Below are 13,363 nucleotides of genomic sequence, written 5' to 3'. Positions count from 1 at the left end.
TAAATTTAAATGTAATGAGTAGTTTAAATTTGCAATCATATTTACCTGTTGTTACAGCACTAAGAACCTGCAGTACAAGAGCACTATACCAAAATTAGCTGAATTGATCTGAATTGAATAAAACACCATAGTGACTCAGAGAACCTATTACATTCCAGATTCAAACAGAACATGCATTGCAAAAACAAAAAATGTTTAACCAACATTAAACTGAAGGCACTTAGAAAAACACTTAAAACACAAGAAAGAAAACTAATAATTTTGCAAAGTATACCTTCTAGTTTCAAATATAATAAAACCATTGAGCTATTAACACTCCTCAGTGCTGTGAACAACACATGTTGATATGTTTTGTTATAATTTCATAAAAATAACACACCCCTACCCTGCACAGTACAGTACAGGACAGCACAATAACTTTTCTTTGCTGTTGTAATTCCTGAAACAACAACCTCAAAAATGGAGTGCAGACATCAAACATTATATATATATTTATTTATTTTTTTTTGTGTGTATATATATATATATATATATATATATATATATATATATATATATATATATCACCAGGCAGTCAGGCACCAAACTCAAGAGACAGGCTTCCAGCAGGCAATACATAAAAAAAATGAGGCTAAGGCTTTTAAATACCAAAAAGGTTTTAAAAAATATCCACAGAGGAAGAGAAGGGCACTCTCCTTGGACCAAAGCCTTACAAACAGAAAACAGAGTCCCTTTAACATTTAAAAAATTTATTAAAGAGTTACAAGAGGTGATCAAAAAAAGGCAAGGCACAAAAAGGAAAAAGAGATAAAGAAATCCAATGAGCCACAAATACCAAAAACAATACAATGCAGGGGTCAATACCAGTAAACCCAAAGATCAAGAGCAAATTGCAAGAAACACGGACCCAAACTAAATCCAACAGCATAATTGTCATGACAACTTCCGCTTTTTCTTTTATACAGCTGGGGCAAACAAGCTGCACCATCATTACTAGAACCCCCTCTATTCACCATATCCCTACATCTTGCAGCAGCTTCACTGACTTCCAGTTAAGTTCAGCATTTACTTCAAAATTCTTCTGTTAACTTTTAAGACTATCCACAACCTTGCCCCCTCCATATCTGTCCAACCTCCTCCATGTTGCCATTCCCTCTCGCACCCTTAGATCCTCTTCCTCCATCCACTTGACTGTTCCCTTCGTCTGTCTTACCACCATGGGGAGCAGAGCATTCATTGCTCTGCTCCCCAGCTCTGGAACTCACTACCATCTGAGCTTAGAAATATTAAATCATTCTCACTTTTCTAATCTAAATTTAAAACTCATTTGTTTAAGACTGCTTTTTATCTTTGATTACAATTGCAATCAGTGTTTTATCTATTGCTCAGTGTCCTTCACTGTTTAGAAAGGCGCCTACAAATAAATAAATTATTATTATTATTATTATTATTAGGCTCTATATTTAAGTAACAGGGTAGAAGACAAATATGTTTTCTTAATATACAATGTAGTACAAAGTTGAAAAACAATAAACAAACAACGCCATATTAAACAAAAAAGACAGAAAAAGAAAAAATAGAACAACATATACAAAAAAAATTGAAAAACAACAGAAAAAAAAAACAAAAACATATGAGCCAGGGAAAGACCTTGGCTAAACTGGGACACCATTTCTAGGAAAGGTTCTGTGCTCCCCATGACCACGTAATGACAGAAGCTGGCTAAGAAAATGGACGACTCAGCAGCACAAAGCTAAAAAAAAATATTCTATTGCTTTTTCCTGTTATTTTGCTAGACTGATGAATTTCGATTGCTGTTATGATTTAAGATTTCTGAAATATATCAGCTTGTTTCAATATCTGTAATGTATTTTCTCGTCAACCTGAATGTTAAACATTACTAGTGTTATGCATTAATTTGTGAATGAATATTATTTATTTATTTTTACAATAAACTGTATTTCAAACAAAATTTAATTTTCCTTCTGTACTGATACAAACTCTAGGAAGTGAGCAGTGTGGACCATGTTGAAAATAAGAAGGCAAAGTGAAGCTGAAATGATCAGAATTTGCGCTTCACATGACTTGTATTGCCTGTTCTCCTGAAGTTCTAGCACTTGCATATTTAAAGATTTCCATGTCAGGGATGAGGTTTTGGTTCAGAGCCTCCCCACCAAAACAACCAAGCTACATTTGGGTACATCAACCACAAATTGTTCTGTAAAGAGGTTAAAGAAAGGGAAAACTGTAGGCTTTCACACATTATACTTTCCATTTCAATCACCAAATGTAATCACAGACGCTTTAAAGTGGACCTAGTGTTAAACACATACAAGATCTACACATTTTTGTCAATCAGTACTTAAATTCCCTATATGCTAAGTTAAAGTTACTTAAAATCCCTATATGCTAGGTATAAAGATGAATATCCATGTATAACTATGAAAAGCAATTTATACAGATGCATCGCTAAAGACTAACTCTACAACACACTACACCTAGCCACAACCTTAAAAAAATGAATTGCTACCTTTATCTTGGTGGTCCTCACTGGAATGTTTGATCTCAATTTCAGTGAGCTCATCCTTGATCTTCACTGTTACGACTTCCATTTTTGCAGATGATTCCTCCTCATTTTCTTGCTTGCTCTGACCCACACACCTCTCTTCAATAGTGCATGAAGTAATGTCCTGTTTTTGATCCTTCAAAGAGCCAAATTGTCCAGAGCCGGATGTCAAAGTCAGTTTTGCAGCACTGTTTAAATTGTGTTTGAATTGCACATGCTTCTCCAATGTCTTTAAATCACGAAACATAAATTTACAATGCAAGCACTTGTGAGAAAGGCTGGTTTTGTCTAGAATACACAAAAGATATAAATTATGCAATAAGAGACCACTGCCTTAAAAAATACATTTAATTCAATAAATCTCACCATGTCCATCTACTGTTTCACATTTTTCTTCTGAACATTAGACTTGTTTCGGTTTGACTGTGTAAGTTACTGCACCATGCTAAAACAGCTGGAATGATTTTTGACATTTAGAGGGCATTTATATGACAAAATGATACGAAAGGCTATACATTTTTTGATTCTAATCTGAAATGGTGACCAAGAACCAAGTTTTTTTTTTTTTTTTAAACTTGCTGAAGGGAAAAGGCCTATCCATTATTCAGCTTAAGTCTTATGAAACTGTAATAAGAGCTTAAAGCTGAAACTCTCCACCAAACTGTATTGAAGTAACAATTTTAATGGGATGTGGTAAGGAGACTCACTATTACCCTAGCAGACTCCTTAACATCATGTAATTACCAAATCATATGTTATGAGTGCCCTGTCAGCATCTTATTTACCAGTAAAGGTGCAGGGCAAGAATTTGGCAACAGCAAGTGTTAACTTGCACTTGAGCTGCTCCTCCCATGGCCATATTTAAGAGGGGAACCAAAGACAGGAAACAATTTACTTTTTCCCCTAACATACAAAACAGTTTGCCTGAAGGTACAGCATTAACATGAAAGAAATGCTACTACTTCTATGATTTAATTATGTTTTGGCTGCTTTGAGTTTCATATTAAAACACTGACCAGAGTTTGCATCATTATGTAGACAGGCTGTTTCAATGACAACATTTTAAAATGAATAACTCTATAAAATTTGAGAAACTTGTGTGAAGAATACTAGCAACATAAACATAAAAACAACCTTCAAGTGTAAAAATTTACAAAGATAGGAATAGCTTCACTCAAAGATGGCAGATTAATGAAACTTTAATGTGATATTAAAAAGGCATAACAGCCCATTATTTCAGATTAATAAATCTACTGTATTACTCACAAGCTTCTCTCTCCTTATTATTCCACTTGGACTGCAATTTGTGAATTTCACACCCTGCTGCATTTTGGTCCACAACCTCTTGGACTGAAGAATCCACTTTCTTCCCAGCTGGTGATAGGCTGCCCATCCTGTGGGTTTGGTGGTGAATTCCAATTTGGCAAGGGGGCTCAAACGTTTGGTCTTTCATCTGCCACTCAGGATGTTTCAAGAGCATGTGACTTTCCATAATGTCTTGGTCCTCAAAGGTCATGAAGCACTGTGGACACTCTACATATTGTTGACCTATAAAAGGACAGAGCAGAGGCACTGTACAGGTAATAAACCAATGATGCTGGCAGGACTGAAGAAGAAAAATTAACTTCAGTCAGGAATTGTTTCATGCATGTTATGACTTGATCTAAAACTGAGGAGATAAATTAAATAAAAAGTAAAAAAGACTTTGTAAAATCAAATAGAAATGAAGGATGGTTAAAAATACATCTGTAATCCTTCAATTTTTAGTTTATGAAATCTCTGCATAGTATAAAGATTGCAATTGCTAAAAGTGATGAATAAGTCACATATATTGTTGCAGAACAATTTGATTACTCTTTAACATGGTAAAATTCTTCAATAAACAACATTAAGATGTATTCTGGAGACAACATTTTTATGCAAAACATATGACAATGTGTGGTCTTATTTAAATTCAAAGTTGGTAAGACTGCAATCAGGGCAAATAATGATAGATCTCCTTGATTTTATTATTGACTGGTTTAGAAAAAAATCCAAAACAATGGTAAAATGATTGCGTGCGTGTGTTAATAAATAATTTTGTTAGTAGCATTATGGAAATCCTTTGTCTTCTAGTGACAATGTTAATAATAAGTATTTACAGGCACAGGCACTCTGTATACAATCCATTACATTAGGATCGAACTGATTTATAGATACAAGTAATTGTTTTTTGACTTCAGCCTTTGCTGCTTGTCATCAGTAGAACATATCAACTGATGCTGCAAGTGTTTAGACTGCATCTTGTAGGTGCACCCATCTGTCTTCTCAACTTTATACACCCCTATGATAGTTGGGGAGCCTGTTCAGGTCAAATTAATGCACAGGATCATATACTTTATTAACAGACTATGATAAAATAGATATGGGGGTGGGTGGCTAGATATATGTATATGCCATACATTTTTACTACTGGATTTTTTCCCCCATCTTTTTTTCCCACTTCAGTGTTATTAGTTTTTGATTACTACATTCTAAGCAAAAATACAAAATTATAGCAAAATATGATTACTCAGATAAAGTAATTACTCTCCCATGCTGTATATGCATGGCAAATGTATGCACCAAATTTCTCAGCTAAAGGAATTTGCTTCAATGTGAATGTGAATTTCCCTTGGGATTAATAAGGTATCTATCTCAATTAAAATAAATTAATTTTAAAGGCTGTTTCCTATGTTTGTGTATCTTGGTTCTAGTACTGCAAGTTTCTTATTATATTATTACCTTCTGTGGAAGATTTAGAATGATAGAGAACAGGAGATTCTTTTTTAACCACCATCACTGTGGCGTTGTCAGGGTCCAAGATAACTGCACTCTCAAGTTCTTCACCGTACAACAGAGGTAAAGGATCACCACAGCCTGGAGGATGTTTGGCGTTCATGTGCCTCTTCTTGGTTTTTAGATTGCTGAACAGGAAGTTGCAATGTGGGCACTCATACGAGATGCTGTGAAGGTCTTAACAAATAAAAATAACATTCATAGTTGTAATATGGACTTAAAAGGTTTGTAAATAGCTTTCTCCATTTAGTAAAAATGTAATAATATTTAACAGATGTATATAGATGTGACTAGTTAGGGAAATGAGCCATTTGAATGTGCAAGATCCAATGATTGAGGGGACACCTGATAAGCACAAACAAACCACAGTGAAATTTCCATTTTCACCCATCCATACCATAATGCCAAGGCTGGGGTTTCTAAAATAGAAACCCTCTCCAGGGCCATGTAACATTTCCGTTTTTGGGGGTTGAAAATGCCAGGGTAGCATAGATCAAAGGTGTACATGGTATAGTAACAGGTTTGAATTATGCCTCTGTAATCTATGAAGTTTATTTCAAAGCCATTAATAAACTGACTGGGTGAAGCTGACAGGAAGATTCATCTGCTATTTGTGTCATGCAACATACCAGACCAGACTCATATAGCTTTCAGCATTCCCCATTGAAGAACTGAAGGATAACTATGCGTTCCATTGCCTTCTCTCTAGCCTGGATATGTATGTATAAATGATTTTTATACCATATTGTTTTCGTCTGATTATTTCTGCCATGGTTACTAAAAGGATGTGTATGGCTCAATAAAGAACACAACCCCAGGGAGGAAACACCCCCTGCTGGAGACAAACAGAGTCTGTGTTTTTAAATGAAAATGTAGTAGTGTGGACAAAAAATAATTTCAGCTATTCAGAAGAGGTTATACAATGCATCCCAGTATCTTTCTGCATTGCATTAGTAAAATATTAAGTATGGAAACACTAGCCACTTTTAGATATTGTAATTGATGGTCACAATGCAAGTTCCAAGTACACGGAAGGACTAACTAGCAAACATATTGTAAAAAGGATGTTAACATTAACAAAAAAAAAAGTATTGATTACTCTTATTTTTTTTTTATTTACACATAGCAAATATAGTCTATATTTACCATGAGAAGAATGTGTCCTTTTACCAAACACCAGGGAAGAAAAAGAGGCAGACTATGGTGAACTAATTCTAAAAACTACCCACCATGGTAGGTAAGGTAACAAAAAACATGAGGGACTAATCCTCCGTGCTTAATTGAGAGTTAATTTACCGTACTTTGCCTGTCACAGTAAAAGGATGTGCAATTATACCCGTAACACTGCCAAGTGCCACAACACATGTAAGTTTCATGTTAATTTAGGTCTCACAGCTGTTGTGATGCAGGACAGTCTAACCTGAACACAAATAAGTTGGGTTTCAGACCCAAAGGAAAGGTCATTAGCTTAAATCCCACAACAAATTATTTGTATAGCGCTAAGCAAATCAAATTAAGCAACTTCTAATTTACTCACAGAAACATGTCCAGTTGTTTTGCAATATATTTCATGAAACAGAAGTAATCATACTCTAACTGTAGAAATATATGCATTTTTCTTTCAAAAGTTTACATATAATCTATATATCTCTCTATTATAAAAAAAATTCCTGGGAGGGAGACGAGAGACGAGACGTGATCTTCTCGGAAGACAATTTGATGTCCCACGAGACACATTTTAACATCCCGTGAGACAACATTTAAAACAAGTTCACGGACATCTAACCAAGTAGTTGTTGGAATGCTTTTGGGAGACAGACATCATGTGTTCCCAGCTCTTAAAACAATGGCAAGTGACAAGCAGAACATGCAGCTTGCCAGCAGCAGCAGAAAGCCAGCAGATGATCCGACCGCTTCTCCTTAGCATGTGTTCAAACCCATACCCCCCCCCAACCCTCACAATGCGAGTGGCAGAAACGCGAAGTGGCAAAAAATGTTGTTTTTACAAAAGTTTTAAAGTAAAAGTGAAAATAATGCATATGTAACAATTCCCATTCCCAACTGTATATCCGGTAAACCAAACTCAGGGGTGGGCGAGCGAAGCCCCCTAGCGTGTGTGTGTGTTTTATATATATATATATATATATATATATATGGGCGGCACGGTGGCACAGTGGGTAGTGCTGCCGCCTCGCAGTTGGGAGATCTGGGGACCTGGGTTTGCTTCCCGGGTCCTCCCTGCGTGGAGTTTGCATGTTCTCCCCGTGTATGCGTGGGTTTCCTCCGGGCGCTCCGGTTTCCTCCCACAGTCCAAAGACATGCAGGTTAGGTGGATTGGCGATTCTAAATTGGCCCTAGTGTGTGCTTGGTGTGTTTGTGTGTGTCCTGCGGTGGGTTGGCACCCTGCCCTGGATTGGTTCCTGCCTTGTGCCCTGTGTTGGCTGGGATTGGCTCCAGCAGACCCCCCGTGACCCTGTGTTCGGATTCAGCGGGTTGGAAAATGGATGGATATATAAAAAAGCACCAAATACCACGGACTCACTCATCACGAAATCTTCTGAACCATGAGGTCTTGGGACTTGAAATTTGGAATGTAGGTTACCATTGGCCCATAGGTGCTCGCTAAGAAACGGTTTTACAAATTTTATGGTCCAAGCACGTTCTATCTGTATTTCTGTCTGTCTGTCTGCTTTATGTCTGTCTGCTTTTCACGAGAGAATTACTTAACTGATTTAGATCTGGTTGTTTTCTATAATTTGCTTGAACTTTCTGGTTGATTTTGTGACTTCTCTCATTGTGCTAAGTACCATCATTCACTTGCGGTACAGATGTATTTATGCAAATCCAACAGAGTGGCTGTGGGCCGAGAGCGGGGGGGGGCGGGACCTTTCTCATTCCCTCGCCAACCTCTGTTCGAGTTAGTCTACATCTCACCATGTGTTACAGTGCACCTTGCCTCCACTTAGCTAGCGATACCTGTTTGTTCAACAGATAAATATCTACAGATTAAGGAGTAATGTTTGACATTTTTGAGAGAGAAAGAGATCAGAGCTCCATGTGTTTTAGAGGGTAGCTGCTGATTGCTTCTCAGTACTCAAATGTGGCACTTGGTACCACGGCCCACCTGCCAAGTTGTTTTGCCTGCCTAAGGTAAAGTCAGCCCTGATGGAGGATCGCAGGAATCGTGAGAAAGAGGGGTCCTTTCATCGGATTGGCTGGCCCAACACTGTTTCAGTCATGGAATGGCCAAATGGGGGAGGCAGCTTGATAGATGAGATCTCCAGGAGTCTAAAATTATCCAAATCTTATTATGTGATATCGTCTACAGTTAAATTCTGCTCCATACTCCTAAAAAAATGTATTTTTTATTGAGGATTTGTTCTGTTCTGTGTATTGTATTGTATTGTATTGACCCCCTTCTTTTGACACCCACTGCACGCCCAACCTACCTGGAAAGGGGTCTCTCTTTGAACTGCCTTTCCCAAGGTTTCTTCCATTTTTCCCTACTAGGGTTTTTTGGGAGTTTTTCCTTGTCTTCTTAGAGAGTCAAGGCTGGGGGGCTGTCAAGAGGCAGTGCCTGTTAAAGCCCATTGCGGCACTTCCCGTGTGATTTTGGGCTATACAAAAATAAACCGTATTGTACTGTATCGTATTGCCAGAGATATCACGGACATGTGCTTTTCTCCCCACGTGGGGAACGCTTTCCCATTAGAGATGAACACGATCAGATATAGTGCCAACGTCTATTGATTTTTAAAGTTTGTCCCGTTTCATTACTATGTGGGCGAAGCCATGGGGTACAACTAGTGTTTAATATAAGAAGAAATATTAACTTATTGAGTAGTCAAAAAGGTGAAACCTTTAGCAATGCTCCCATCAAAACTCCAGTGTGCAAGGTTTAATCCGGGGCTGGAGTGTGGTGTCATTATGTTTGCACTTTCACTCTGCACCAGTTTTTGTTCTTCCTACACATTAAGGACTTTTTTTCCCCCCCACACAGTATCAAATAGTTCTAGTAAAAGAAAGATTGCATTAATATTTTACTATACTATACTATACTCAGCATGGAGACGATGAACAAATTAAATGATAAACTAATTTGATTTTTGAAATAATCCATTTGATGCTAATGACCCAAAAGTAGCTACAATGTCAGGGAGAATATGTGGTGGTTCTTTTATGACTTAGATATTCTCAATAGTTTATAAAATGTAATCTATATTTATCAACTAACAATAATGCTTTACAATTGAACAGTGATGCAACTTTTATGTTAAAATTGATCATTTGTGATTACTAGCTCATTAAATAAACTCACTATCTGAAGGAAAGATTTCTGCCTCTCTTTTTGCATCATGCTTTGATTCCTTTATGTCTTCTGTCTCCTGTTCCTTCCCACTTTCCTGGGGAGAGTCTGGCTCTGAACTGTTGGTTTCTTGGGCAGCAGATTGCTGGCTGACCTTCCTGTGAGTGCGTTGGTGCGCACTAAGCTGGCGAGAGGAGGGAAAGGTTTTATCACAGCGATGGCAGGCAAACACAGTCTGACCTTTCATCTGTCGTTCATACTCTTCTGGGTGCTTGAAACGCATGTGTTTCTCACTTGTCCCAGTATCTTTAAATGTGATGAAACATTTCAGACATTGTAGAGACAAGCCTGTCAAGGGAAAAAAAAACAAAAAAAAAAACAAAAAGACATTAAGTGAATTCTGCTCTTGCTACTTTGATCTAATACGACATTCACAACTGGCCATTTATTCAAAATTTACTCTCAAGAACAGATTAAGTGTAAAATACAGTTAGAGTTGCCAAACATAGGTTTACTCTAAGCCCTAATTTACTGTATTCCATGTAGGTGTTTTCCATTATTTTTATATCTCTTCTTAATAATTTTTCTAATACTTGATCAGTTAGGTGTTTGGATTATTTGGTTATGCATCCAATCTAGCTAGAAGGTGAATGCCTAGGTCTTGGACAGTGGAGAGATTCCAGAGGATATATATTGAGTTCCTATGTCAAATCCAGAGTCAAGGATAATTCCAATTTATTCCACTGTAATATAGCACTTCTTTAAATGAAGGTAACCAGAGGGCTTACTGTACAGAAATACAAATAATGTTAATCAAACTGCAATGCTTTCAAGATATTTGTAAAGATAAAAACTTTGTTTTTGCTTTACTTTTCTTCCAAAATATACAAATTATAGAATTCAAGGGAAATCTACTATTTCAAAGACTATGGTACACAAGTTTTTCAATTTAAAAATATTTTCAAACAAGATGGTTTACTTGACTGTTAAGAGGCAAATGGAACAATCTTCTGAAAGAAGCTTTATTTTAGAATAAATACTACATCTGCAGTGTAATAACATATAGATAGATAGATATATAGATAGATATGACTCTAGAATTAAAAGTTACGTTTTCTAATAATTTACCAATCCATTTCATCTACAAACACCATCTGTCCTCCATTAGCAGCAACAAATTCTTTCAGTCTGAAATCTAAAGAATATTGCAGTAACATATTAACCAGGAATCACAAATTAGCACAGCAGTGTAGTGTTCATGTGCAGAATACTCACATACACAATATTTCTTAAGTCCATAGATAGATATTTCAAATAAAGGAACATTTGTATATATGATTTGTACTGCAGAGTTTTGAGCATTAAGATGTTGTTTCTATATATTTAAATAGAGTAAAACAAAACTGTCTGTCCTTTTACAGGAAAAAAGGTCACATTTCACTTAAAATGCATTCTTCCAAGTAACAAACATTCACTTTTGTAATCAGTTCTATAACAGGCACTCTGATGGCCAATCAATAATACTACCATAGTTAAAGTATTGGAACAAGTTGAGTACATTCATTTTGAGTAAATTTTCATTACACTGAAAAAAATAAATTTATCGGGGACACTTAAGTTAATTTGATATCTGCTACTTATAATATAATAAAAGTAGACACAACAAACTAAAGCAACTGTACTACTTGTAGCTCCCGGAATGAGTTATAATTGCTGGGCTGATCACTGTTTCCATCACATTTGTACATTCTCCCCATGTCCACTCTCTAGACAGCAGTATCTCCACACATTACAAAGGCATACCAATTAGGTTGCTTGGCCACTGTACTTTGGCACAGGGTAGGAAGTGTCTACTGGCATTTCATATGGTGATGGTTCCTGCTTTGCATATAAGCTGCAGAGTTAAGCTCTGGTTTCCTAAAACTTTGCAATAAAAAACTGAAGTCTTTAAAAGAGAGAGATAGGGTTAGGTATCAAAGCAACAACACTACTCAAATCAATTAATAAAAACAACAAAAGCTAACACAAACATGTACATATTTCAAGAGGGATGTTTAACAATTATAACATTAAAAAAAAAAAAAAAAGTTAATCTGAAATTTGAGCTGGCATTTAACATTACCAACATGTTCCTCTCTTAATGAAGTGCTTCAAGCCATTGTCATGTCTGTTCACATAGAAAAACATAACTTCCAGTGGACTAATTCAGTAGAAATTTGTTACAATTATTTTTCAAATATTTTGTCAAAATTTTAAAATCATCTATCTTCAAAGAGTAAACCATTTTGTGCAAATTCAATTACTACTTTATTCAGTTTTTCAGCATTACCTTGAGAGAGGCTGTTTTACCTTGAGTATTTTCCTGTCTAAAACATTTAGCAGTTGCTCCTGATGGCAAAACAAAGAGTCACATGCATTACCAGGAACTTGCTACCAACTTCAACAGAATCCACGTACAGGTAGACTACAGCATAAACTTAAACAACTTCTATCAAAAATGTTATGTTTGTGAAATATGAACTACAGGTTTCTACATATACTTCTTCTTTTGGCTGCTCCCGTTAATAATAAAAAAAACAAAACATGCATTTTATATACTCCACAAAATCATGAAATTATATTCTGTTATCACTGTTACCTTTTCATATGATTCATTATTAGAAAAGTATTTAAAAAACAAAAATGTGTAATTCTGAAGCTTTTTAAACAGCACAGTCACTAAATACACTTGAACAATATGGTTTTGTGTACTTTTTTTTTTAGCTTGTTTGTTTATAGCTCTGTAAACAAAAATTAAACATGGTACAACAGTAATGCTTTAAATGACTCACTGTGTCCACGTTCATGACAAGGACTGTCAGATTTCTTCTCCCTCTTGCACTGTGAAGAAACATTGTTGAGATCATTGTGTTTGCGCCGATGGTTCATCAGCTGTTTTAGGGTTTTGCAGGTCTTCCCACAGTTCTGGCAAACATAGCTTGATTGACTTAGATGCCTACGCTTGTGGTTGATAAGCGCATGGGACTGAACAAAGCTATCTCCACAAACAGGGCATTGGAATGGTCTGCCCTCTGGGTGCTCACGGCGTTGGTGGTCAATTAAATCCCGTGACGAGCCAAAAGAAAGCTCACACACATGGCAGATGAGGTGAGACACTGCCAAAATGTACTCTTGGTACTCCTCTGGATGCTTCTTTCTCATGTGTCGTTCCCTCAGCTTGGAGTCTGTAAAAATGATCATGCATTCATGGCACTGAAGAGACACTAAGAAAAAAAAAAAAGAAAATGTATGCTTCACATTTACTCTTAAACTTCTTATGCCACTACTTAAGGTAAGATTAATAATAACAATGTTGATGGTGAGGTTTTCAGATATACAAGAATTGTACCAGAAACAGCATTTTCATTTTACAATTCAGTAAATAATACAATTAGGAAATTACTAAGTCACCAACTTCTACAAACCTTTGTTCACTTCCCTTTAAACTCCCTATCCACATCGATGCATTTTTGCAATTATTATTGCAGAATAAAGATCCACTTGTGGTTTAACTCCCCTACACACCTGTGCTTAAACTGTAAACACTGCTGTGTGGACAACCTCAGAAGTGTCAAAGTGCTGGCCATGTATCTGATGTTTAATGAAGAGATGTTACTCCAAGGGGTCTCGGTTCA

The 13,363-nt window shown here is 36.4% G+C and overlaps 1 protein-coding gene across 2 annotated transcripts in view; it reads right to left on the bottom strand.

The window, feature by feature from the left end:
* LOC114667314 (zinc finger protein 91-like) overlaps nt 1-13,363 on the bottom strand; it is a 52,197-nt gene that overhangs the window by 29,955 nt on the left and 8,879 nt on the right. For both annotated transcript variants that reach the window (XM_051920492.1, XM_028822578.2), the window contains 5 exons: nt 12,521-12,952; nt 9,702-10,037; nt 5,330-5,560; nt 3,833-4,114; nt 2,531-2,854 (listed from right to left, as the gene is read on the bottom strand). In XM_051920492.1, coding sequence (XP_051776452.1) covers nt 2,531-2,854; nt 3,833-4,114; nt 5,330-5,560; nt 9,702-10,037; nt 12,521-12,952 — 1,605 coding nt within the window. The remainder of the gene's footprint in view (nt 1-2,530; nt 2,855-3,832; nt 4,115-5,329; nt 5,561-9,701; nt 10,038-12,520; nt 12,953-13,363) is intronic.

Source organism: Erpetoichthys calabaricus, chromosome 17 (genome assembly GCF_900747795.2).
Source record: "Erpetoichthys calabaricus chromosome 17, fErpCal1.3, whole genome shotgun sequence".
In the NCBI taxonomy this organism is placed as follows: domain Eukaryota; kingdom Metazoa; phylum Chordata; class Cladistia; order Polypteriformes; family Polypteridae; genus Erpetoichthys; species Erpetoichthys calabaricus.
The sequence above is the reverse complement of the archived record's forward strand: the minus strand, read 5'-3'. Positions and strand labels throughout refer to the sequence as shown.